At 42.8% G+C, this 27,520-nt stretch overlaps 1 protein-coding gene across 23 annotated transcripts in view; it reads left to right on the forward strand.

Annotated features, from left to right (window-relative positions):
- LOC142256686 (uncharacterized) overlaps positions 1–27,520 on the forward strand; it is a 131,972-nt gene that overhangs the window by 35,700 nt on the left and 68,752 nt on the right. For 17 of the 23 annotated variants that reach the window (XM_075328510.1, XM_075328511.1, XM_075328515.1 and 14 more), the window contains exons 17-34: positions 167–187; positions 967–996; positions 5,921–5,977; positions 10,126–11,349; positions 11,758–11,781; positions 11,871–11,918; positions 13,932–13,952; positions 14,139–14,189; positions 14,265–14,297; positions 17,108–17,161; positions 20,089–20,142; positions 21,085–21,111; positions 21,657–21,710; positions 22,041–22,094; positions 24,014–24,067; positions 25,138–25,164; positions 25,702–25,755; positions 26,409–26,438. In XM_075328510.1, coding sequence (XP_075184625.1) covers positions 167–187; positions 967–996; positions 5,921–5,977; positions 10,126–11,349; positions 11,758–11,781; positions 11,871–11,918; positions 13,932–13,952; positions 14,139–14,189; positions 14,265–14,297; positions 17,108–17,161; positions 20,089–20,142; positions 21,085–21,111; positions 21,657–21,710; positions 22,041–22,094; positions 24,014–24,067; positions 25,138–25,164; positions 25,702–25,755; positions 26,409–26,438 — 1,917 coding nt within the window. The remainder of the gene's footprint in view (positions 1–166; positions 188–966; positions 997–5,920; positions 5,978–10,125; positions 11,350–11,757; positions 11,782–11,870; positions 11,919–13,931; positions 13,953–14,138; positions 14,190–14,264; positions 14,298–17,107; positions 17,162–20,088; positions 20,143–21,084; positions 21,112–21,656; positions 21,711–22,040; positions 22,095–24,013; positions 24,068–25,137; positions 25,165–25,701; positions 25,756–26,408; positions 26,439–27,520) is intronic. The other 6 variants (XM_075328521.1, XM_075328528.1, XM_075328516.1 and 3 more) reach the window with 4 other exon arrangements.

Here is a 27,520-nt window from a genome sequence, read left to right on the forward strand (position 1 = left end):
TGGAAGTTCCGTTGATGATCTTTTTTTTCGTAGTCCCTTTTTCATGAAGGGACTTCCCCATTTGCATTCTTTTTGTAAGTCCCAAAAGTTAAAGTTTTGATACTCTATTTAGGGCAAATAGATTTTTTAGCTGTGTATAACGTGTGTTTCTTCCCTTTTGTTGTAGATATCACCAGAACATATCAAGGTAATTTATTTATTTATTTTTATCCCCAATGATTTATAATGCCTTTTTTTAATTAAAAAAACATGTATTTACCCCTTTAATGCAATACCACCCAGTTCGACATCAATGTAACAGTGCCCGTGTGTGAAAAAGGCTCCGGATAATGAGTTTTCTCCAATGCTGGTATTTCTGTTGAACAGCAGCAGCGGTCGGAGCCAAGTTCTGATCGCTGCTGTTAACCACAAAAAGTAATGCGGTTGCCAGTGCTCGTGCTCACCATTTGCCTTACAAGATGTGTTCATGCCCCCTAAGGAAGCTAAAAAAAATTAAATAAAAATAAATAAATATATTTTAATCAATACCCGTCTAATTTTCACATACCGCTCAGAATGGAGAAGATGGAGGAAATTTTTTTTATTTTTATTATTATTCTTCACATCCGCAAAAAATGGATCCCATGCTGATAACTCTCAGGTCAGAGTCTGATTAGCAAAATCGGACTGTTTTCTCGGATGTAGACAATACAGTTGAGTGATCCCAACCGTAGAATAGGCGATCAATTTTATATTGGTATCCAGACAATTAATTAAGGGATTGGAGATTAGAACAAATAATAATGTTATTTTTTTAACCATAAATGGAGATATTTTTGTTTAAAGACAGTATCTTGTTGTCAAAAACAAGCAAAAAAATAAATATATTACAAAAGTAAAATAATTTAAATTTAAAGTACAAATTAAAACTAGCAACTTTATATATTCTAAAAAGCGGATTGATATTTATGTCTTCGAATTTTCTAGATGGATTTCCCGAATTTCCAGCAGGAATGAGTGAGTGACTTAATTTTTAAATATATTGGATGGTTAATCAAAGTGTTAATTTAGTAAAGCACCTTCATATGCACCAATCAGGACAACCGATGGATGTGTTTAATTTTATAAATAGTTTCCATTTTTTACAGTAAAAAAGATTTCAAGCTTTCCATATTTGTTAGATAGATTTTTGGATGAAAACTATCTCTCCTGTCCATCCTTCCCCAACACACATGAAAACTAGGAGTGTCATGGCTCCAATGCGCAGAGCATTTTTTTTTGTTATGTTCTGCCATGCTCTCCTGCAGAGCCGGTACTTGCTGTTTCTCCACGCAGAGCCTTTTGCAGGTTGCTGGCTCTGCTGTTTGTCTTGAACACCCATTGATGGGTTGTCTCTCTGCTATGGATTCTACGCTGGTCCTGGGAGGTTCCAATGCAGATGCTCCTCGTTCTGGCTGATTGTTCTGCTTCATTGGGGATCAAGCTTGCCCGGAACGTTGCCAGTCGTACTTCCAAGTTACAGTAGTGCTCTGGGCTCCTGTAGTGTTTAGTGATCTTATATTTAGTGATCTTGGCTCTCGACTCTGGAATGTTGTTGACTCTTCCCTGCCTGTCTCCCTATTTTTGTTGTTACCTCCTGGCTTCTGACCTCGGAGCGCCTCCTGACCACATGCCTGCCTGCTCCCTGTATCCTGTACGTACTCTCCCGGAATCCTAACCATCGGCTTGTATCTTGACCTTTTCTCTGTCTGCTCCCAAGTGTCTTGTCGTTACCTCCTGGCTACTGACCTTGGACCTCCTCCTGACCATGTCCCCACCTGCTCCCTGTATCCTATACATACTCTACTAGATTCCTGACCATCGGCTTGTATCTTGACCTCATCTCTGTCTGCTCCCAAGTGTCTTGTCGTTACCTCCTGGCTACTGACCTTGGACCTCCTCCTGACCATGTCCCCACCTGCTCCCTGTATCCTGTACATACTCTCCTGGAATCCTGACCCTCGGCTTGTATCTTGACCTCATCTCTGTCTGCTCCCAGTGTCCTGATGTTACCTCTTGGCTTCTGACTTCGACTTTTCTGACTACCTCTCCATTCACAGCAGACAAATGTGTCTAGTGCCACCTAGTGACGGGCATCACAAGGAGAAGAGTAATATTCTGATGGACAATTAGCTTAGTGGCTATTTTCTTTAGAAACAAAATGATCATGCATTGGAATACAAAATTCTTGATGCTTTTTACCCCAAACATCTGTCCGAGAAGAGTAAGGAGGCCCCTATACACATTAGACGGCTGCATAGTTGGGACAAAATCTAGTTAATATGGAATTCCAAAAATATTCAAAAATTTGTTTCGAAAACATCTTGATTTTTCATTGTTGTGTCAACGGTCTTTACTTTGAATGCAATCATCTCACATTTTGCATATTTTTCTTTTCCTTTTTGCAAAATGTGGGTTTGTAGAATTACAGAGTACCCCTTAAAAATGAAAAATGATGTTGATGTTCAGTGTCCATAAAAGTTTCACTTAAAACTGGTTTAAACTCTAAAACTAGTAATATATGTACAGCTAAAACAAAATGCGGAAACCTGTCATGTGAATAAATGCTATTAACCTGCAGATATGGGGTTAGTCTGCAGATTAATAGCATTTTGAACATCTTTGAGTGCCGCTACTGGAAGGAAAGGAAGGAGTGAACGTCAAGTAGAGAAGCAGTGAGCTCCAGAGGACAAGTTGAGAAAACTCCCTTTAAAGCCATCAACATTAGACTGGCGGAGGACCAGGACCTCAGCCACATAACTGTGTTTAAGGTTGAAGGTAGACTTAAGTCCATTGAGGTCAACCCATGACCTAACTGTTATCATCCAGGACCAGTATTCACTGCTCCAGGGTTTCCCAGATCCGGCCTGGTCAAGTCCGGGGTTAATTCCCCTCAGCCTCGTTCCAGTTTCAAAGAAATTATATCTGGGAGCTGCACTTTCAGTAAAGCGCTGGTTATAGTTTTGCTCTGCAGCATCTGACTGGCTCTGGTGAGATTCCCTGTGTGATCTGACACCTGTTTACCTTGCCTTGACCTGTACCCTCCTGTCATGATTTACTCCTGGCTCAGCTGTAGCTGAGCCTTTTTTTTAGTTTCACTTCTGATTCAGGTCACATTAGGGGTTAATCCTTCCTGCCTCGTTCTGGAGGTCAGGCTACTTTATTAGGGCACTGTTTCTCTGGGACTACGCCAGTGATATTTCTGGCTCTGCTGTGTTCTGCTCGGGAGTGACCTGTTGTCTGCCCTGCCCCCTCCTGACCTCCGTGTTCACCTGTCCTGTTGTTAACCTCCTCGGTTCTCTGTTTCCATCCTGTCAGTGTCTCTCCCGCTGTCTCCCTTCAGCTCCCTGCTCGTCTATCTCCCTGTTCGTTCCTTATCTGTTTACCTTGATTCTGTTCTTGTCTTCCCATTCTCCCTTGCTTCTGAGTTCTGATTTCCTGGCTACTGACTGTTTGCATCCCTTTGACTACGTTTAGACTTTGCCCCTGTGTATTTACAAGACCTCATGTTGTGACACGGCTTTCTGACGATTCTACTGCCATCTGGTGGGCTTGACTAGTATTACCTCTGCTAGGGAGTTCTCTGCTTATACATTTTCTCCACTCTAACGCCCCCTAGTGGTTTACCAGCTAACTACCTTCTCAGGTAGTTTCAGGAATCCTGTCTGTCCCACATTACTGCGCTGTACTGCTATTGTACATTTTAGAGTACAGCATGACACCTCCTCGGTTTGTTCATTCGTCCGTCTGTCCCAGACCCTGACTATCCGCTCCTGTCATCGGTTCACCCCTCTGTGTTTATACCTCCTCGCCCTCCGGTCTTGTCTCCTTTTCTCTGTGCCCTACATTTCAACCTCTGCATACCTTATCTCCCAGCATCCGACTTTGGCTCTGTTTACTGACCTGATCTTGATCCTCCCTCTGTACTGACGAGACATCCCGGCTTGACCCTGACTGCTTGAGTACACTATTGCCCCCTGGTGGTTCGCCTGCTAACTGTCCACTGAAGTTACTCTGCTGTACTTCTGCCTCTCTCCTGGTACAGTGCTATTTTAACTCTCGCCCACTAATCTGCTGCCACCTAGTGGGGATTACGCTGTACTACTTCTTACCATTCCTTTGTACACCGTGACTCTAACATATTGATTCAGAGGAAGGCAAAAAAAAGTCAATGCTACCTCAGGGGCTGAACCTTCAAATCTGTATGTCACCCAGGATGCCACATTAAAAATGAAACAAAAGTAACCATTTGTTTCTTCATTTTCCAAATATAACTGGTGGACAATGGATGATAAATAAAACTATGCGTAAGTACTGTAGCAACAACAAAACAATGGTTAACGATTTTATTTTAAATTGATACATTGGAAAGAAAAATAAAATGAAATCCAAGTAGCAATTTGATAATAGAATGAAAGAATAGATGTAAAATAAATTTACATTATTGAATCTTAAAAGTAAATTCAGGAAGGATTCACTGAGTTTCCAAATATATGTTTCCCATAATTTTAATTTAAAGAAATAGTTGGATCATGAGGGGGTTTATTGTAGAGCAACTTTTGTAATCTTGAAAATTCTTTCTTCCCTTTCAGTCTCGTGCATATGACTCCATACAAAACTTTGCCTGTGGCTTAGGGTATGTGGGCCTAAGGGGGAACATTTCTCCTTGTGGAGGCATAAGGAGACTTATAAGCCATGCAATGCTCTTCTGGGAAAAAAAAAATATGCAGACATCCTCTTCAGAGAGGAAGATGATTTGATTTCTTGCGCCACGTATTGGATGTAGCAATCCTAAAAGTCAATATTGACCCTTTAGACACTCAACTTGCAGACACCTGTTTCGGACTTCTTGCCCCTCATTAGTGCAAAGAATATTTACATATTGAATTTCAGAGAAAAGCATTGCATAGCCTATATGTTTGATTATGCCCAAATTTTCTCCCCTTAGACCCACTGTCCAAGGCCTCTCACTTAGTCAAATCAGACCTCCTGCTTTGCACTGAGGAGGGGAAAAACATCCCAAAACCTGTGTCTGCAAATAGTGATATGGCAAAGCTCATTAAATGTTGGATATTGATTTTTAGCATTGCTATTTCCAATAGGTTGTACTGGATTTCTAGACAGCTTCCTCTCTGAAGAAGATATTTGCATTTTAAGGGGTTTTTTTGTAAAAAAAACCCCTATTTTTTTCGTGGAAACATTCCTTTTGGAGCACTCTCATTTTCTGAAGCAACTTAATTTTTTTACCAGATTTTTTTCTGAAGAGTTTTTCGCAGCCTCTTCATTGGACACTGCCTCGTTTGGAGCAAATATCATCCAGAGCCACTGCAGAGACGCTACATGCATGTTGTTTAGTTTCACTAGATGTTTTTGGAAATTTGAAGTAAAAAAACAACTCAAAAGACTTAATATATAAACACTAAAGAGGTTTTACAATAGAAATTAATAGAAAAAAAAATTCCAGAAAATTTTAAATATTTTTTTAATCAAAGGCGGTTTGAAATAAACTCTTCAAAAACTCCAAGTGCAAATACCCCAATTCCTCCATTTGTAAGTGATTTATTTGCTAAAACCAGTGCACAATTGTAGAACAATGTGGGAACTTCCATTAAAGAAGGAGCCACCATTCACAAAAATCAGAGGAGACGTGTTTTGTCTTATTTGGATTATTTGGAAAACCAGGCGTGGAATGTTTTTAGTATAAAAAGTAACTTTCAATAAAAAGAAAAAATTTGGTAAATTTAAAACTGAGACAAATTTCAATTTATTTTTATATTTTAATTTGTAACGGCTGAGATTGAACTAAGAGTCTTCCAGAAAAGCAAAATCTGTGACTTTATGGAAAACAAAGTGTCAATTAAAAAAAAAAAGTAATATTGATATTTTGTTTTATTTTGGACAGGTTGGAAACCTGGAACACCTGGAGCTGGGGGGCTAATTGGGAATGAACAGCAGACAGGTAGGATATGGTACAAAAGAGCAAATATGGATGAAAAATCAGAGAACATGCAATGAATACAAGATATACCTCAGTACAGTGACTGCCCAGCTACACAATAATAAAAAAATCTACTAGATACCACCATCAATCATTTTTACAGGTAGATTGGACACTCATCCGGTGGCGTATGGCTTTGGGGATGGGGTTTATAGAGCAAGCGGAACAAAACTATTAAATTTTAGTTATTTAATACAAAAAATAGGACAAGTCAATTTGGTATATACTGTTTGATCACATAAAATGAAAGGAATATATAGGCAAAAGAAAATTACTAACCTTAAAGCTTAAGCTTTTAAAAAAGGCTGGATGTTTTCGCCCGTTACACAACATTGTTGGTTAGAAATGACTTAATGACAAAATGTAAAATTTGTGGAGGAAGGTTTAACTGGGCCTTTTTTCAACCTATGTAACTATGTTAATGCAATGGCTTTAGAGTTTATAGGAGGGAGGTACTCCTTAGATAAAATGGACATAACCCACAGAAAGCTGTACCTTCCAAGGACTGACAAAGGACCAAACCTAATTTCTGCTTTTTATTTTATCAAATTTATGCCCATATAATTCCCCTTGATGAGCTCATGTGGGAGATGTTTGTGGGATGTGTTCAGCTCTTCAGAATTTTAAGTAATCCCCTCCAATTTATAAGATGTCTTTGCTCCTAGAGGTCCCAGGTGGAAGATTTTACTGCCATATTCCCTATCATGATTTTACATTTTAGTAGATAGGGAATATGATATATGTCTAGTTATCCATCTGCCCTATATTAATTTAGTGCTCAAAGGCAAGCCTCACAATTATGAAAAAATATGCATGCTCTTCCTCTTGTGATCACGATGCTGAGAATGCACCTCCCATAAATATTGGATTGATGCAAACCCCAATAATCATAACTGTATGCTGGCTCTGAGAAACCTTTGATCCTGCTTTACTAAGGTTTAGCTTTTGGCCTGAAAGGCATAATTGACTGTCTCTGCATAAATGAATCTCAGTCTTGCTGTCTTTTTCCCAAAGCATTGATGTAGTTACCTGTTCACACTAGGAGGTCCCACTTCAATAAAGGCTGAAGTGTCACCTCTCTCTATTTCCCCTGTTTTCATAAAATCCACATATTCAATGTGGTGGTGGATATGTCTCCTCTCTAGAACCAAAAGAGATGTCTTTATTTTTTTACAATTTCTCTATGGCAGATTACAAAAAAAATTTGGATACTCACTTTACGGTCTTCTTTTCTCCCATCAACACTTTTTACATGTTTACTATGCTCTGATGTCTAGAGAGAACTCATAGCATAATAATGTACTTTAAATTTGCGTTTTTTAGGCAAATTTGAGCAAACTTGCAAATTCAAATTTTGGCAGGTTTGATTAAAAAATATATATAAAAAAAATACCCTCTAAAAAATTCTTACAGCTCAATGGAATTCAGGAATGTCACAAATAACAGAAAATCTTTTCATATTTTTTAAAAAAGCTTAATATAACATTGTGCTCTCTATAAATGTTGAGAGATAGTTTTGGTAAATAGAAGACATTCGGGATGGTAAGGAGGGGGATGTAGCTGCAGTTGATTATTTTTCCTCTAAGACATGAGGGGTGAAGAAGAAGGGTGCAGTTATGGAGACCCAATAGGAGGGGAAAGTTCGGGGATGACCTCTTCCCTTTCTTTTACCATGACTTACATTTGATTATTGCATGTGATGTCACTATAATCCAGGGGTCTCAAACTCGGCTGGGTGTATGGGCTGCACAGAGGAAAAAAAATAATTTGGGGGGTCGCATTCTTTGCAGGACAAAGTGACATTTTTATTGGTACCATATATAATATATATTTTATTTTTTTACACACCTTTGGATCACTGATTTTGAACATTTTCACTTGTTTATTATAGCAAACGTGCACATTCTTTGTTTAAATATAAACTTTTTTTTTTACATATTATCCCTTTCTTGTAACTAATAGTCTTACAATTAGCACTATATAGAAATTTTGACCAAGATCTTTTAGTAATGTTCCCCATATTGTTGTAACGTGCTCATCCTTGTCCCCTTGTAGTATTGTACCCCATCCTAGTTCCCATCCCACAGTAATGTGCTCATCCTTGTCCCCATCCTAAAGTAATGTTCCCCATCCTTGTCCCCATTTTGTAGTAATGTGTTCATCTTTGTCCCCATCCTATAGTAATGTCCCCATTCTAACAGTAATGTGCCCATCCTTTAGTAATGTGCCAACCTTGTCCCCGCCCTATAGTAATGTCCCCAGCATTATCCCTATTCTAAAGTAATGTTTCCCATCCTTGTCCCCTTGTAGTAATGTCCCTATCCTACAGTAATGTGCCCACCTTGTCCCCATCCTGTAGTAATGTCCCCAGCCTACAGTACTGTGCCCATCCTAGTCCCCATCCTATAGTGCTGTGCCCATCCTAGTCCCCATCCTATAGTGCTGTCCCATCCTAATCCCTATCCTGTAGTAATGTCCCCATCCTATAGTACTGTGCCCATCCTAGTCCCCATCCTATAGTACTGTGCCCACCTTGTCCCCATCCTATAGTAATGTCCCCAGCCTTGTCCCCATTCTATAGTAATGTGCCCATCCTTGTCCTTATCCTATAGTAATGTCCCCATCCTAGTCCCCATCCTATAGTACTGTGCCCAGCCTTGTCCCCATTCTATAGTCATGTGCCCATCCTAGTCCCCATCCTATAGTACTGTGCCCAGCCTTGTCCCCATTCTATAGTCATGTGCCCATTCTAGTCCCCATCCTATAGTAATGTGGCCATCCTAGTCCCCATCCTATAGTACTGTGCCCAGCCTTGTCCCCATTCTATAGTCATGTGCCCATCCTTGTCCCCATCCTATAGTAATGTCCCCATCCTAGTCCCCATCCTATAGTACTGTGCCCAGCCTTGTCCCCATTCTATAGTCATGTGCCCATCCTTGTCCCCATCCTATAGTAATGTCCCCATCCTAGTCCCCATCCTATAGTAATGTCCCCAGCCTTGTCCCCATTCTATAGTCATGTGCCCATCCTTGTCCCCATCCTATAGTAATGTCCCCATCCTAGTCCCCATCCTATAGTACTGTGCCCAGCCTTGTCCCCATTCTATAGTTATGTGCCCATCCTAATCCCTATCCTATAGTAATGTCCCCATACTATAGTAATAATGTCCCCATCCAATAGTATTTTGCCCATCCTTGTAATGTCCCAATCCTATAGTAATGGCCCCAGCCTTATCCCCATCTCAGTAATGTGCGCACTTTGTCCCCATCCTGTAGTAATGGGTCAGCAGCTCCCCCTTCACCTTCCACAGACGCTAGAGTGAAGCTGAGGGGGCGGTCTTCGGCCCCCAGATCCACAGTGATTGGAGAGATCGTTCACAAGGCCAGCCTCTCCAATCAGAGCTGGGGGCGGGTGAAACACAGGTCACCTAGCTCCAGCCAATGATCAGGGCTACAGCTGCACTGATCTTGGCTGGATTTCAAAGTTTCAGCGATTTTCAATGGCTGAAACATTAGTGGCTGTGATTGGCTGAGCGGCGTTCGTCAGCCAATCACAGCCTCCGTAGGTCCGGGGAGGTGACACCGCCCCTCCTGAGGTCCCCTCCTCCCCAAATCTAAGGTATTTGCAGCGATCGCATCGCAGCCAACGGGTCTGCGATTTCGCCATGACGTACTGGGTACGTCATGGGTCCTTAAGTACCAGGGAGCCATAACGTACCCAGTAAGGTCGCTAACGGGTTAACGTCCAACACACACACACACACACACCATTCTTTTCACCTGTCCCGCGCTCCCTCCGCTGCCTCATCTCTGCTTCGTGCAGCCCCCAGGCCCGTGCCCCCGGTCACTATCGCGGCAGCTGCAGTGTCACTGTCAGTGATTTATGTGAGATGATTGTATTGCCGGCGCGAGAGCACAGCACCGACAACATATTCATCTGACATAAAGCGCAGACAGTGGCTGCGGCCCCTGCACCTGCCGCGATAGTGAACAGGGGCACGGGCCTGGGGGCCGCACAAACTAGCCTGAGGGACCGCATGCGGGCCGCGTGTTTGAGACCCCTGCTATAAACTATACATAAGGTGTAATATTGTACTTCTTTATCCACAGGCATTAGAGATTCAACATCCTCAGGAAAATCTTTTATCACAGCATTTATGCAAAACGACAATTCTGACCAGATCCCCGACAGACAGATCATGGTGACTGCGGCTTCAATACCTGCCAAAGTTTCGGTTACTCTAAACAAGTCTAACTTTTCAAAGCAAGTGACAGTTGAAAAAGGACAAACTGTAGCAATTCCTATAGATATCAAGGAAGAACTGAGGGGGACAATAAACTATGCAAATTCCGTGAGGATTGAGTCGGATGTAGATATCACCGTGATGTCCAGAAATTACAAAGGCGATAGTGGTGACATGGCTCTGATCTACCCTGTAGAGCAACTACGGTTAGAATATTACATCATCACCCCTCCAACTGGACCTGAAGATCAATACAAAGAGTTTTTGGTACAAGCTTGTAAAGAAGAAACAACCGTTATCATCTACCTAAAGGGATCGGTCACCCTAAATGGTACAAATTATTCTAAAGGGGACCAGCTCCCCCTGAACCTGAAGCCTTATGAGGGTTACCAGATTCAGAGTACGGATGACCTCTCCGGTACCAAAGTTGTTGCTAACAAACCTATTGCCGTCATGGCCGGACACACCTGTGCTGAGAACAACAATGGCTGCAGCCATGTCTATGAACAACTCAAGCCCATTGGGAGTTGGGGAACCTCATTCTTTGTCCCAGGCCTGTCCTTCCAAAGTGAATATGACCTGGTGTTTATAACGGCTTCCCAACCCACTACCATGACATACCAGTCTGGAACAGCCAACGAAACCAAACAGATGGCCGCCGGAGATTTCACTCAGATTAAACTAACTGGATCTTCTCCACACTACATCAAAAGTAACCAGAACATCCAGGTTGTCTTTTATAGCCGTGGAGGAACAGACAAAGGCAAACAATTTGGTTCATTCCTTGCACGCATTCCAGATACCGATTCATATGGTCTTGGTTATAGTGTCGTTACAGAAAATGATTTCGACAATTTGGGTGTTATCATAGCTAAGACCGCAAGTGCTCCGGAAATTTTGTTTGACAATAAATCTTCTAGTGATATTGTTTGGAAACAAGTCCCAGGATCCGAATACTCCTGGGCGGCATATGACTATGGCAGTGGCTTTAGCACTCACATGATTCAGCATCCTACAGTTTCCTTTGCAGTCTTAAGCATTGGATATGGCGGGAATAAGGCCTATGGATCTTTGGCTCCCTGCTTTAGAGGTAAGTCACATTAACTAGTGATGGGCTAGCGTAGTCGTCACTACTCATTACTCAATCGAGCATTGGGTTACTCTGACGCAACTTGAGTACCGAGTATAATGGAAGACAATGGGAAACTCGAGTATTTTCAAACTAAGATGCTCGAGGCTCGATCGAGTGATGAGCTGTGGTGAGCACGCTTACCCATCACTAAAATTAACCCATTATATTCTTCTTAGTTGAAGTCTAGTTGACTTAAATTAAGCTTCATGCAAAAAGGTGTTATGCCCAGTACAGGAGCCGAGGGGTGAAGTATGACATGGGATCCAAAGAGCCACTAAATTAAATTAATTCTCCGTGTCACCTTCAGACATGCGACTTCTCCTAAATATACCAGTTTTAATACATCTACTTATTTCCTTTTTGTAGGACTAATAAAACATTGGACAAAAGGTAATTAAATTCTACTTAACAATTTCAGTACTTTGGTCATTAAACAATGCTTTTCTTGACTAAGGAATATTTATTTGTGTTACATTTAGGATCATGGAAGTATCAATACAACACCGAGCCCACAGAATATAAATGGAGTAAGTATAAAATTTCATGCACCGAACAATAGAGAAAGTCTATGTCACGGTTCTTATCCGTTCCCCGGGTCCTGACCTTTGGCTTGTACCCTGACCTCTGCTCCGCTTTTCCCCAGTGCACTTTACATGACTTCCTGGTTTCTGACCTCCAGCTAGTGCTTTGACCTCAGCTCTGCTTCATCCCTGTGCTCCATACATGACCTCCTGGCTCCTGACCTCTGGCTTGTTTGACTTCCGCATCACTAGTTGCATCTGGTGACACCTAGTGGTAGTTCGTCATAGTCTACAGCCAAAAAACACTGGTATGGACCGTGGAGCAGGGTTGAGCGAAGCGATGCACTCATCTCTAATCTCCACCATAAAGTCAATGGTTTGGTCAATGCAAACTTCCAAATTGGGTTTTTCATGGTGTCAGCCATAAGCCTCGATGGAGCCACTGACGAGTGGATAAAACATGATGTGAACATCCCCTTAGTTATGGGATATGTAGCCACCAGACCAGTGAATATCTTTCAAGGAAGCTGTTACGTCACCACCGGAGTCCGCTCCATCGACTACTACTTCGATCGCCAGGTGACGCCGAGTTCCTGTCGTGGATAGTGCTGGTGATGGAAGAGGAGTCTATGCCGGCAGCGCTGGTGGGCGCAGGCTCCTCTCATCCACTGGTCTGGGATTTCTGGGGATCTGCAGTACCACTGGCTAACTGTAGGTGGCGGGTGTCTCCCAGCTAAAGTACCATCATTCAGCTACACCCAATGGGAAGACACCACACCCTTCTTAGTTCCCCTCCTGTCTGCTGACCTCTGCCAGAGATAGTTCTGATTTCCTGGCTCCTGTTCCGTCCTATTCTGTTTAGTGATTCCTGTGTGCTGACTTCTGCATGTTTTCCCTCCTGCCTACTGTGTTTGTACCTCGCTGCCCGATCCGGATTTGCCCTCTGCTATGTTTTTTGATTACGTCCTTGCCTGCCGATTCTGTCCCTGTTCTGCTGTTCCTGGTTTGACCCTACCTGGCGACTACTCTCATCGGACTGCAGCCTTCCACAGGCAGTGATCACCGGGGCCCTGTAAAATTCCAAATCCCTGTATAGGGGTTAAAGGGTTTCAGGGTTCTGGGGGTCCTGCTTGGTGATTGGCTTCCCTCTAGCCTCCCCATCACAGCCCATTTGAGTCTGTGGATCCAGGCAGGTTTCATGAAAATATACCATAGCAATAATTCAGAAGAATGGTGTGAGAGAACAGAATCTATTTTGTTCTTAAAAAAAATATTGTCTTATACCTGAATGATGTCATAGGGTTCGTCGTGTAGTGTCTTATTACACCTGAGTTTTCCTCATCACCTTAATAAAGGAGAATTCTTTGAGTGCAGCATACTAAATGTGTGCTGTATTGATTTCCCAAGCGCTCGTAAAACAAATCTTATTAATTTGGAGTTCAAAAGGCATACAAGAAGTGTATTTCGCTCACAACTGGTTGTTAGATTTGGGAAGTATTTTTATTACAATATTTACATAACAAACTCTTGTAACAAGTGATCCCAACCCCAATTCTCCGATAGAACCTGCTGCTGAAGTCTTGGAAAAACGTTCCTCTCTGGGTGCGAAAATGGGTCAAGTATCATGGAACGGTCACCAAGCCTTTTGTCCTGGGGGGCACAACTTGTCATCATAATGAGAAGCTCATGTTTTCCTATGTATGTACCTAGTACAGAAAATGAGATCTAGGTACACGACCTAAACCCCTTATGTTTATTTGAAGGTTTTCGAAAAATATTTATTTTAGGAATTTCCCATTATTGGCTTCTTCTTGAATAGACAGAAAATGTTTGATCTGTAGGATGTCAACGTTTACGACCTACGGACTATGTTGGTGCCCTACAAATAAAATTATTATTAGGCCAATTAGCTGTGGTTATTGGCAGGTTCTACAGATTAAAATACTACAAAATACCTTTTAAATAAATCATGTAGGTGTTCGACATTTGACATTTTTTGATTTTGTTTTTTTTTTGTAGAAATTGGTGGTGCAATTCCAGGTAATATTATATCATTGTAATATTTAACCTTAAACCCAAATTGTCGTATGATGGAGACAATAGTTTATTAATGTGGAGAATGTATTTTATTTTGCTATTTTAATTGATAAAAAAATTAAATTATGGAAAAAAAATGGGTAACTTATACTTAACACGAAACTGATGTTTATTTCATTCACCGAACAGGAGAATGGCAGACGGGTGTAAAGCAAGGACGATGGACGGTGACCGGTCTAAGTGAGTAGGGTGGTTCTTCAATGGGAATCTTAAGTGTGAATTTTATGAAACCACATTATGTTTTCTTCTTAACAGATGGACAGTCAGGAGAAATAATCCCCGGCCTGGGTAAGTGAGATACACAAGGACAATGCATTCTTTGTGTTTCCATCGATTGCTCAAAAATTCACCTAAAGTTGCACCATGGAATCATATTCAGAAATGATAGGGTCCGAAAGTACAGTTAAGAATGGACCCCACTTCTCACCGGGAGATCCAACAGAAGGAAGAGGTATCAAATATATAATACTCTAATAAAGTGATGTCAACAAAGTCTAAGGAGTACTTTGCACGTTGCGATATCGTTGGGGTCAAATCGAAAGTGACGCACATCCAGCGCCAGTAACGATGTTGGGACGAGTAAAGCCTAGATGCGCCGATAAAGCGTCGTAAATCGGCGATCGGTGTAGCGTTGGTCATTTCCATAATGTCGGGTTGACTGCTGTTACGATGTTGTTCCTCGTTCCTGCGGCAGCACACATCGCTGGAACAAGGAACATCTCCTTACCTGCCTCCGCCGGCTATGCGGAAGGAAGGAGGTGGGCGGGATGTTTACATCCCGCTCATCTCCACCCCTCCGCTTCTATTGGCCGCCTGCCGTGTGATGTCGCTGTGACGCCGCATGACCCGCCCTCTTAGGAAGGAGGCGGTTCGCCGGCCAGGGCGGGTGTGTGTGAAGCTGCCAGAGCAATAATGTTCGCTACGGCAGCTATCACAAGATATCGCATGTGCGACGGGGGCGGGGACTATTGCGCTTGTCATCGCTAGCATCGGCTAGCGATGTCGCAGCGTGCAAAGTAGCCCTGAGAATTAAAAATAAAAACACCAAAAATATTAACATAAAAAAGTAACATGGATTGGTGTTGGGTGTACTCAAAGAGTCAGGAAGACTTTTGAGCACAAGAGGATATCATATTTTTTTTAAATTTGATTTGGAACTTTGTGTGATGATAAACCACTAGGTGTCACTACATGCAACCAGTAGAGGAGTAGTCAAACAAGCCAGAGGTCATGTAAAGTACACAGGGAGAAAGCAGAGACGAAGTTAGGGTATGAGCCGGAGGTCAGGAACCAGTAAGTTACATATGGAACACAGGGAGAAAGCGGAGCTGAGATCAGAGTATGAACCGGAGGTCAGTACCCAGGAAGTCACATATGGAACACATAGAGAAAGCAGAGCCAAGGTCAGGGTATGAGCCAGAGGTCAGTACCAGGAAGTCACGTAAGGTACACAGGAAAAAAGTGGAGCCAAGGTCAGGGTAAAGCCAGGGGGTTAGAAGCCAAAAATTCATTTAAGGTACAAAGGAAGAAAGCGGAGCCATGGTCAGGGTTTGAGCCAGGGGGTCAGAAGCCAGAAAGTCATGTAATGTACACAGGAAGAAAGCAAAGCCAAGGTTAGGGTACAAGCTAGGGGGTCAAAAGCCAGGGGAAAATATCAGAGTCAGGGTTACAAGTTGAAAAGGGTCACAAGTAGTGTTGAGCGGACCCGGATCTGAAAAATCTGGATCCGCACGGTTCGAGGTTCCGATCCGAGTCCGACCAGTACCCGGGATCCGGGGTGCACGATCCGGATCCGTGTTTTTTTTTCTCTCTATCTCTCTCTCTCGTCCCGGATCCGACTGCCCATTCATTTGCATAGCCGTGGATTCCATATCGGATCCGGACTTCAGCGTCAACCCGATCCGGATCCGTCGGACCCGGATTATAGCCGATCCGCTCAACTATAGTCACAAGGGTCTGAGGTAGCAAGACGAGATCAGAACAAAGCACTTACGGGAGCCAGAGCACTCATTGCAGAGCAGGAACTACAACTGGCGGCCTTCTGGTTAAGATCACGACCTAATGAAGCAGGCTCCTCCCAACACCAACGCAGGACCTTAGCCCAGGAATAACCCGTCCACCAGAGAACAATACAAAACAGAGCATCGGCTCTGTAGGAGAGCAGAGCACGGCGGAGCAGAACCATGAAACTGATACATTTTGCCAGGAATTCTGTATACAGTGAATCAATTTATCGCAAATTGAAAGTATTTCCAAGTCTGTCCTTAAAAATCATAGTGTAATGCTCTGAGGTTTCGTAGGATGGTTCTGAACAAACCCCCAAACCCAATTGTAATGACGAAGTGACCTTGATATTTATGCCTATTGGAAAATGGATAATAATATTATAGGTAGAAGTTAGAAATGAGTAAAGTTTTAAAATTTGACTTTGCCAAATTTACCAAAATTTCCTAAGGGATTCGGTTCATGCTAATTGCGGGGAATAAAAGTTACTGAAAAACTAAGAATTGTCTTGGAAAAAAGTTTTTGATACTATTCTGACTTAATTTCTGTGTAGCACACACTATCTGTACAGTTTCTTTAGTGTTTAAAAGTTTTTTCCCTTCTATCTTTATGGCTAAGGTGTTAGCTGTGGTATCATCTCACAAACTGGCTGCTGCATTCCCTGCCTCAGCTTTTATAGTTCCTCCTGACTAGCTGTGATATACTATATGATGTGATAGCTACAAGGCATTATAGAAAAGCCCTGCTGCACCTCAGTTCATGCAATCCTTCATTGGCTGATGCACAAAAGGCAAAAACTGTTTAAATTCCCTTCGATGAATTTCCAAATATTCTACACGAGTTCAATTTGTATCAAACTGTCTGGTTCATCTCTAATCAATACATGAGAGAATCAAGTAAATGACTGACAATTATTGCATATATGTTTGGAGTATTTGTCAGTAGAAATAAAAAAAGTTAAAATTAGCTAAAAGAACAAAAAAAGTTAATTTTTTATAGATGCGTCAGATTGTATAAAAACAAGTTTTCTGGTAAAAAAAATAAAAAAAATAAGCCGCGTAGACCTTGTACTAATGTTTGCATTTACCTTGAAGGTGGACTACTCAATGGACTTGGAGGAACAGTGGAAGGGTTGACTAATGGATTAAGTGAGTGGTCATTACTTTTATTTCAAGGTCATCAAGCTCCAGGAAACTCGGCGGCATTTTTGTTCTAATTTCTAGCGATCCTGATGGTTCTCTTGGACTGATCACTAATGTTGAGCGGACCCGAACTTTAAAAATCCGGATCCGCTCCCCATTGACTTATATAGATCCGAACTCCGGATCGGATCCGGACTTCTGTGTCAACCCGCGGCTGATCCGCCGGACCCGGATTATTGGCAGTCCGCTCAACTCTACTGATCACCCATTGATGACTTGATTAGTCCGGTTTTTCTACTGTCACCAAAATTTTGAGTTGGGCATTTTCTGTTTAGGATCCTGGTCTCCAGAAAGTGATGAGAGTGATTATGGAGAATGTTTCTCATTCTTGAGTATCTAGAAAAGTTGAGCTAAAAGATTTGCCAACCAGAAAAAAATATATATTATAAGGCAGTTAAATTAGTTTTTATAGGGACTACCTAAATTGCTATATATAAAAACATATCTTTATTTCGTATTCATTAAAATAAAGTCACACCGTGAACGCATAACCCAATAAGAACAGGACCACAAAGAGAGTTAATTAAATATAGATAATTGAATATAGATACGTCATTGGAATAATAAACCAGTATTCATTAATAATTTACAATAGATTCGAAGAGGACCCTCGCTAATTCTCTCCACTACCTAGCAATGGAGATATAACTGATGTTACACGCACCCTAAATTGGAATTGGTGCCCCCATTCCTCGGCGGCTGTCCCTCGGTATCTATCCCTATATCTCCCGATAAATAGGGTAATAATATATGATACCAGAAAAAAGTACTTATCTCAGACGTTTTTACAGAGGGAAGAGGGCCCTACCCTTGCGGGATTATATTCTATAGGATTATGGGGAGGAGACAGTAGGTGGGGTGTAGATTGGGCGGCAGCTCCGCACGGTGGTCGGGCGGCAGCTCTGCACGGTGGTCGGGCGGCAGCTCTGCCCGGTGGTGGGGCGGCAGCTCCGCACGGTTGTGGGGCAGCAGCTCTGCCCGGTGGTGGGGCGGCAGCTCCGCACGGTTGTGGGGCGGCAGCTCCACCCGGTGGTGGGGCGGCAGCTCCACACGGTGGTGGGACGTCAGCTCCGCACGGTGGTCGGGCGGCAGCGAGTTCATTGTAGATTGTAGGCATTTCTGAACAGGTGGGTTTTCAGATTCCGTTTGAAGTTTGCAAGAGTAGGGGATAGTCTGACGTGTTGAGGCAGCGAGTTCCAGGAGACTGGGGATGCTCGGGAGAAGTCTTGGATTTGGTTGCGTGAGGAGCAAATGAGAGAGGAGGAGAGAAGGAGATCTTGGGAGGACCGGAGGTGACGTGTTGGAGTGTAGTAGGAGATTAGTTCAGAGATATACCGAGGAGACAGATTATGCACAACTTTGTAGGTCAGCACATGCCTCCCTGGGAGGACGCATATGATAAACAGTGATCACCTTCATTCATCCCACTTAAATACCCCTTCTAATGTGATCATCATTCATCTGTGTAAGTAACGCCCTGTTACCATGGGCACCACCGTTTGTTTATACTTGCTCCCAATCAGTGTTTGTATACCAGGAAGTCATTCCAGTGAGCAGTCACGTGATCATATTGGTTCCGCCCCCCCTTCCCCGCGTTATTAAATGCAACACAGAATCATAACTAGAGCAGAAGAACGGTCTAACGGTCCAAGGGGATCACTTCAATCTCATGTAGATCATATGATTATCATTAGTATTACAAATGCATGGCAGAATAGAGCGCACAATGTGCTCCACCTTCTCAGGGCGTCATGTGAATTCTGGTTCCGCCCCTTTCTCTTCGATCATGTGACCCATTACGTTTTCGGGATGTATTCTCCTAATTTAGTGGAACGCATCATGCATACCACCTCATGCAGAGTAAACAGGAAACCGCAATGGAGTGCATTTATGTTTCACAGGCGCCAGGTTTATACACCTCCCATATGGTGCGCCCTCTCTACTACAAAATAATATTCAAAACACAGGAAAGGGATCTTTAGAGGCTATAATTCTTAAATTGAGATAGATTATAGAACTTCACCATGGGATTCGATTCATACTAATTAGTGTTGAGCGGACCCGAACTTTAAAAATCCGGATCCGCGCGGTTTCAGAGTCCGATCCGGGTCTAACCCGGACCCGGGTATCCGGCTGCACGATCCGGATCCGGGATTTTTTTTTTTCTCTTTCTCTCTCTCTCCCTCTCCCTCCCTCTCTCCCTCCCTCTTTCCCTTTCCCTCCCCCTCCCTCTCCCTCTAACTCTCCCTCTCCCTCTCTCTCTCCCTCCCTCTCCCTCTCCCTCTACCTCTCCCTCTAACTCTCCCTCTCTCTCTCTCCCTCCCTCTCCCTCTCCCTCTCTCTCTCTCTCTCTCTCTCCCTCCCTCTAACTCTCCCTCTCCCTCTCTCTCTCTCCCTCCCTCTCCCTCTCTCTCTCCCTCTCCCTCTCTCTCCCTCTCCCTCTCCCTCTAACTCTCCCTCTAACTCTCCCTCTAACTCTCCCTCTCTCTCTCTCTTTCTCCCTCCCTCTCCCTCTCTCTCTCTCTCCCTCCCCTCTCTTTCTCCCTCTCCCTCTAACTCTCCCTCTCTCTCTCCCTCTCTCTCTCCCTCCCTCTCCCTCTCTCTCCCTCTCCCTTTCTCTCTCTATCTCTCTCCCTCTCCCTCTCTCTCCCCCTCTCTCTCTCTCCCTCCCTCTCCCTCTCCCTCTAACTCTCCCTCTCCCTCTCTCCCTCTCCCTCTCTCTCCCTCTACCTCTCTCTCTCTCTCTCTCCCTCTCCCTCTCCTTCTCCCTCTCTCTCTCCCTCTCTCTGTCCGATTGTATAAAAATAAGTTTTCAGGTAAAAAAAAAAATAAGCCGCGTAGACCTTGTACTAATGATTGCATTTACCTTGAAGGTGGAGTACTCAATGGACTTGGAGGAACAGTGGAAGGGTTGACTAATGGATTAAGTGAGTGGTCATTACTTTTATTTCAAGTTCATCGAGCTCCAGAAAACACGGTGGCATTTTTGTTCTAATTTTTTTGATCCTGATGGTTCTTTTGGACTGATCACTAATTGTTGAGCGGACCCGAACTTTAAAAATCCGGATCCGCTCCCCATTGACTTATATAGATCCGAACTCCGGATCGGATCTGGACTTCTGTGTCAACCCACGGCTGATCCGCCGGACCCGGATTATTGGCAGTCCACTCAACTCTACTGATCACCCATTGATGACTTGATTAGTCCGGTTTTTCCACCATCACCAAAATTTTGAGTTGAGCATTTTCTGTTTAGGATTCTGGGCTCCAGAAAGTGATGAGAGTGATTATGAAGAATGTTTCTCATTCCTGAGCATCTAGAAAAGTTGAGCTACAAGATTTGCAGGATCTTGGTCCTCGTTGGTCGTAGCTCTTATTGATGGAATCCTCTTCTGATTAGTAGATCTTTCATAAGATTAGCAATGTGGCAAGATGCCAAGATATGGCTCAATATGGGAAGATGGACTCACAAATCAAAAGTAGTGCTGGAGATACTAGGTGTTAGTCGTAGCTCTACTCCCTCATCCATGGGCTACCAATGTGGCCACTGGACAAAGACCTTGTAAATCATTTTCCTCATCTCCGGTACCTACCCTGCATTACACAAATTCCCGAACTGTAATGCTTGACTCTACCTTGTGGTGCTGCTGTAGGAAAATTATATATTTACTGCCAGTAATTCCCGCCAAAAATGGCTCATCACTAGGGTCCCAGTGGATACATAATTTTTGACCTGGCAGTTGGCAGTGGACAATTCCTTTAATTGTCTTCCTTAGGCAATTGTCTTTTTAGTTCTTTATTGTTTATTTGAGACCTGTTGTGGTTTTTCACCATATACAGTATGGTAATTTTTATATTTTTTTCTATAGATGTTGGTGGTGGAATATCATTGACAGGTATGTAGAGTAGAGTAATGTTTAGTAATGCTCAAGATTTATGTAAGGAGATAAGGACACTCTGAAAGGAACTTGGCTGAAATAGTTGTATATATTTGCCTAAACTGTACTGCTCCGTCTGCTGATTGTGGCCGCGGCCGGTACTGCACATCCGCCTTCCATTCAGATCAATAGGAAGTAGATTTGCAGTACCCGGCTGCAGCCACTATCAGCAGACGGAACAGCGGCAGAACAGAGCATTTCCAGCCTCCTGCTACCGTTGCCGCCATCGAGAACATCTGATTGGCAGGAATTCCGATTGTCGGACCCCAGCCAATCAGACATTGATGACCTATCCTAAGGATAGGCCAACCGCTTTACTATTATCATGAGATTTTAACACAATTACAAAATAAAGACACCAAAAATATTATCAAAAACAGCAAACACAATCCATAAAAGAAAATCATAGAGTTCTGTCGGGTCCAGTAACATTGTATTCTAGTTTCGGCACCACGGCTGAGAACCCACCATTTACTAATGAGGACCTTCTTCTCTTGGAATAGGTGGCTTACCATCGGTGACCGGGCAAGGACAAGTCTTACCGTCGGGAGCCCTCGGTGAGTGTCATGGGATCACAGGATACAATGTATCATAATATGTATTAAATGTATTAAATGTATATACTGCTCCTTACAAGCTCCGTCCAGTCCTGATCTGTAAGACGTTGCTCCTTTTAGACTATGGGTAACTGTTCCTCAGCCGTTCTACTAAGGTCTTGTACAAGTTCCATGTGATGTTATTTGTGAAAAATGATAGAAGTTAAAGAAGAATGAACCGTTCTGTCGATTGCTGATTCATAATGATTTAACAAAAATTGAAGTGCGAAAGAAGAATTTTTGTTTATGATCATGGAGGATATGCTTATTATTTCTTATATTTTTTCTAAGGAGGAATACTCAATGGTGTCACAGGAACAACAGGAGAGCTGACCGGTGGACTGAGTGAGAAGTTCCAGAAGTCTCTATTTAATGGCACTAATGTTATGATGAGTACAGACGTGACTGCTGAAGTAGTAGTGATGAGCTGGCACTACCATGTTCAGGTGCTCAGTACTCGTAACTAGTGATGAGCGGGCACTACCATGCTCAGGTGCTCAGTACTGGTAACTAGTGATGAGCTGGCACTACCATGTTCAGGTGCTCAGTACTCGTAACTAGTGATGAGCGGGCACTACCATGCTCAGGTGCTCAGTACTCGTAACTAGTGATGAGCAGGCACTACCATGCTCGGGTGCTCAGTACTGGTAACTAGTGATGAGCGGGCACTACCATGCTCAGGTGCTCAGTACTGGTAACTAGTGATGAGCGGGCACTACCATGCTCGGGTGCTCTGTACTCGTAACTAGTGATGAGCGGGCACTACAATGCTCAGGTGCTCAGTACTCGTAACTAGTGATGAGTGAGCAATACCATGCTCGGGTGCTCTGTACTGGTAACTAGTGATGAGCGGGCACTACTATGCTCAGGTGCTCAGTACTGGTAACTAGTGATGAGCGGGCACGACCATGCTCAGGTGCTCAGTACTGGTATCTAGTGATGAGCGGGCACTACCATGCTCAGGTGCTCAGTACTGGTAACTAGTGATGAGTGGGCACTACCATGCTCGGGTGCTCAGTACTGGTAACTAGTGATGAGCGGGCACTACCATGCTCAGGTGCTCAGTACTGGTAACTAGTGATGAGCGGGCACTACCATGCTCGGGTGCTCTGTACTCGTAACTAGTGATGAGCGGGCACTACAATGCTCAGGTGCTCAGTACTTGTAACTAGTGATGAGTGAGCAATACCATGCTCGGGTGCTCTGTACTGGTAACTAGTGATGAGCGGGCACTACTATGCTCAGGTGCTCAGTACTGGTAACTAGTGATGAGCGGGCACGACCATGCTCAGGTGCTCAGTACTGGTAACTAGTGATGAGTGGGCACTACCATGCTCGGGTGCTCAGTACTGGTAACTAGTGATGAGCAGGCACTACCATACTCGGGTGCTCAGTACTGGTAACTAGTGATGAGCGGGCACTACCATGCTCAGGTGCTCAGTACTGGTAACTAGTGATGAGCGGGCACTACCATGCGCGGGTGCTCAGTACTCGTAACTAGTGATGAGCCGGCACTACCATGCTCAGGTGCTCAGTACTGGTAACTAGTGATGAGCGGGCACTACCATGCTCAGGTGCTCAGTACTGGTAACTAGTGATGAGCGGGCACTACCATGCTCGGGTGCTCTGTACTCGTAACTAGTGATGAGCGGGCACTACAATGCTCAGGTGCTCAGTACTCGTAACTAGTGATGAGTAAGCAATACCATGCTCGGGTGCTCTGTACTGGTAAATAGTGATGAGCGGGCACTACCATGCTCAGGTGCTCAGTACTGGTAACTAGTGATGAACGGGCACTACCATGCTCAGGTGCTCAGTACTGGTAACTAGTGATGAGCGAGCACTACCATGCTCGGGTGCTCAGTACTGGTAACTAGTGATGAGCGGGCACTACCATGCTCGGTACTGGTAACTAGTGATGAGCGGGCACTACCATGCTCGGGTGCTCTGTACTGGTAACTAGTGATGAGCGAGCACTACTATGCTCAGGTGCTCAGTACTGGTAACTAGTGATGAGCGGGCACTACCATGTTCGGGTGCTCTGTACTGGTAACTAGTGATGAGCGGGCACTACCATGCTCGGGTGCTCTGTATTGGTAACTAGTGATGAGCGGGCACTACCATGCTCGTGTGCTTAGTACTTGTAACTAGACACAAAAAAAGTAAATTTTTTATAGATGTGTCAGATTGTACAAAAACAAGTTTTCTGGTAAAAAAAAATAAGCCACGTAGACCTTGTACTAATGTTTCCATTTCCTTTGAAGGTGGACTACTCCATGGACTTGGAGGAACAGTGGAAGGGTTAACTAATGGATTAAGTGAGTGATCATTACTTTTATTTCAAGGTCATCGAGCTCCAGGAAACACGGCGGCATTTTTGTTCTAATTTCTAGCGATCCTGATGGTTCTCTCGCATTGATCACACATCGGTGACTTGATTACTCCGGTTGTCCATCGTCATAAACCTCACTATGAAATTTTGAGTTGAGCTTTTCTGTTTCGGATCCTCTTCTCTGGGAAACGATGGGAGAGGTTATGGAGAATGTTTCTCATTCTTGAGCATCTAGAAAAGTTGAGCTAAAAGCTTTGCCGGATCTTGGTCTATGTTGGTCATTGCTCTTACCACTGGAATCCTCTTCTGATTAGTAGATCTTTCATAACATTTTCAATATGGCAAAATATGGACTCTCCCAGATCAAAAGTAGGGCTGGAAATACCAGGTATTATTCGGAGTTTTGCAGAGATCTACTCGGGCTACCAATGTGGCCACAAGACAAAGACCGTGCAAATCATGTCCCTGACCTCGAGTACCTACTCTGTATTACACAAATAACCTAAAACTTTAGGTTGTCCCTGCTGTACTTCAGACTGTGTCCGTCCAGCCCAGCTGAGCTAAGTGTCTCAGCAACATCAGTGGTCCCTGCTACCCTAGTGACTGTGTCAGTTCACCCCGGCCATGCCACCTGCCTCAGCTACCCCGGTGGTCCTTGCTATATTAGTGACTGGGACCGTTTGTTCCCATAGCCCTCCCTACCCTGAGGGTCTGCTGCCACTGTCCCTGGCACTACTCAGGGAGTGGCCCCTGGCATCTGCCTCATGGAGGGCTCTTAGTCAAGCCTGTCCCATTAAAAAGTAAATTCAGGGTCCCCCTGTGGTCCAGTGGGTCAACTCCTGTTCGCCGCTTTACCATCTCCTGTGGCTAGCGTTGCACCCTTTAATTGTCTTCATTAGGAAATTATATTTAGTGCTTTGTTTATCTATCCTGATGAATCACAATCCTGTTAATTATCTTCTTTTGAAATTGTCTTTAGTTCTTTATTGAGTGTTTGAGACCTGTTGTGGCTTTTTACCATATACAATATGGTCACTTTTATATTTTTTTCTATAGATGTTGGCGGTGGGATATCATTGACAGGTAAGTGCGGTAGAGTCGTGTTTATAATGCTCAAAATTTTACGTAAGGTGATAAGGACACTCTGAAATAAATTTGGCTGAAATAGTTCTATATCTTTGCCTAAACTTTACTGCTCCGATTCCTGATAGTGGCCGCGGCCGGTACTGCACATCCGCCTTCCATTCAAATCAATAGGAAGTGGATTTGTAGTACCCGGCCACGTCCTCTATTAGCAGACGGGACAGCGGTGGAACTGAGCATTTCCAGCCTCCTGCTAAAGCCGCCACCACCGAGAACATCTGATTGGCAAAAATTCCCATTGTCGGACCCCAGCCAATCAGACATTGATGACCTATCATAAGGATAGGCCAACCGCTTTACTATTACCATGATATGTTTTCACAATTACAAAATAAAGACCCCAAAAATATTATCAAACACAATCTATAAAAGAAAATCATAGAGTTCTGTCTTATCCAGTAACATTGTATTCTAGTTTCGGCCGCAACGGCTGAGAACCCACCATTTACTAATGAGGACCTTCTTCTCTTGGAATAGGTGGCTTACCATCGGTGACCGGGCAAGGACAAGTCTTACCGTCGGGAGCCCTCAGTGAGTGTCATGGGATCACAGGATACAATGTATCATAATATAGAGGAATAACTGTGCAACAACTAAGAACCAAACCATCCAGATCCAAATCCAACAGATCTAAAGTCAATAATTGTATAAATAATATAATTTACCCGGTATGGACGCACACTCTCTGGACAGGAGTGTTTCAGCTGCATACAAATACATGCAGCAGACCTGCTCCTGTCAGGAGAGAAGCCAGCCACGCCGGGTGATGCCGATCCGATAATCGTGCTGGTCTTACGTTCGTCTGAGCGCATCCTATGTCTGACACGCTGCAATTGAGACTCACAAAAATACTTTCCGAATAATGTGATGGCAACAGAGCCTTATACTAAAAAATGGAGACAAAAAAATATTAAAATCAGAGAAGATCGTATCGGTTTGAGGAGAATTTAATTTCCCTCAAAGGTTGCAAAAAATTCCGATTCCGTAGAATTTTATTTTATTTTTTTAAATGTTTTTTTCAGCAAAATGCCAGAGAGAAGGGTCTGTTTATAGAAGGCTGAAAAGAAGATAATTAACATAAAAAATAATAATAATTGAGATCTATATAGTAGAAATTGCAGCTAAAAACTGAAGAGAATCTACCGGCGCCATTTACTAATTATAATGTTCTTCTCTTGGAATAGGTGGCTTACCCTCCGTGACCGGGGGCCTAAGTGAGTGTCATAGGGAAGACATGAGTATGATAAGAATAATACAATGTGTCATAATGTAAAGTAACAACTAAGAACCTAAACAATACAACAATCCAAAGTCAATTATTTACCTAATTGTAAACATATTATATTATGATTTTTTTTGCAGTCTCTACTGTGTTTCCCCAAAATAAGACAGGGTCTTATATTATTTTTTTCTCCAAAAAAATAAGCTAGAGCTTATTTTCAGGGGATGTCTTAATTTTTTCATGAACAAAAATCCATATTTTTTCCTGAACAAAAAAAATCCAACGTTTATTCAACTATAATCAAGTCATCACACACACATCTGTATACACACACTGCACATACACATGTATACATATATACACCAATAAAGCCAACCCTGACTGTAACTAGCTCTTATTTTTGTAGTACAGCTTATATTGCAAGCAGTCTTTAAAAATCCTGTAAAATCATGCTAGGGCTTATTTTTTGAGGAGGTCTTATTTTTAGAGAAAGTTTTATTTTTAGAGTAGGTCTTATTTTTAGAGGAGGTCTTATTTGTATATTAGGTCTTATTTTTAGAATAGGTCTTATTTTTAGAGGAGGTCTTATTTTTATATTAGGCCTTATTTTTAGAGTAGGTCTTATTTGTATATTAGACCTTATTTTTAGAGTAGGTCTTATTTGTATATTAAGTCTTATTTTTAGAGTAGGTCTTATTTGTATATTAAGTCTTATTTTTAGAGTAGGTCTTATTTGTATATTAGGTCTTATTTTAGAGTAAGTTTTATTTTTAAAATAGGTCTTATTTTTAGAGGTCTTATTTTTAGAGTAGGTCTTATTTTTAGAGGTCTTATTTTTAGAGTAGGTCTTATTTGTATATTAGATCTTAATTTTAGAGTAGATCTTATTTTTAGAGTAGATCTTATTTTTAGAGGTCTTATTTTCAGTGTAGGTCTTATTTTTAGAGTAGGTCTTATTTTTAGAGTAAGTTTTTTATTTTTAGAGTAGATCTTATTTTTAGAGTAGGTGTTATTTTTTAGAGTAGGTCTTATTTTTAGAGTAGGTCTTATTTTTAGAGTAGGTCTTATTTTTAG

Source organism: Anomaloglossus baeobatrachus, chromosome 11 (assembly GCF_048569485.1).
Source record: "Anomaloglossus baeobatrachus isolate aAnoBae1 chromosome 11, aAnoBae1.hap1, whole genome shotgun sequence".
NCBI classification, from domain to species: Eukaryota; Metazoa; Chordata; class Amphibia; order Anura; family Aromobatidae; genus Anomaloglossus; species Anomaloglossus baeobatrachus.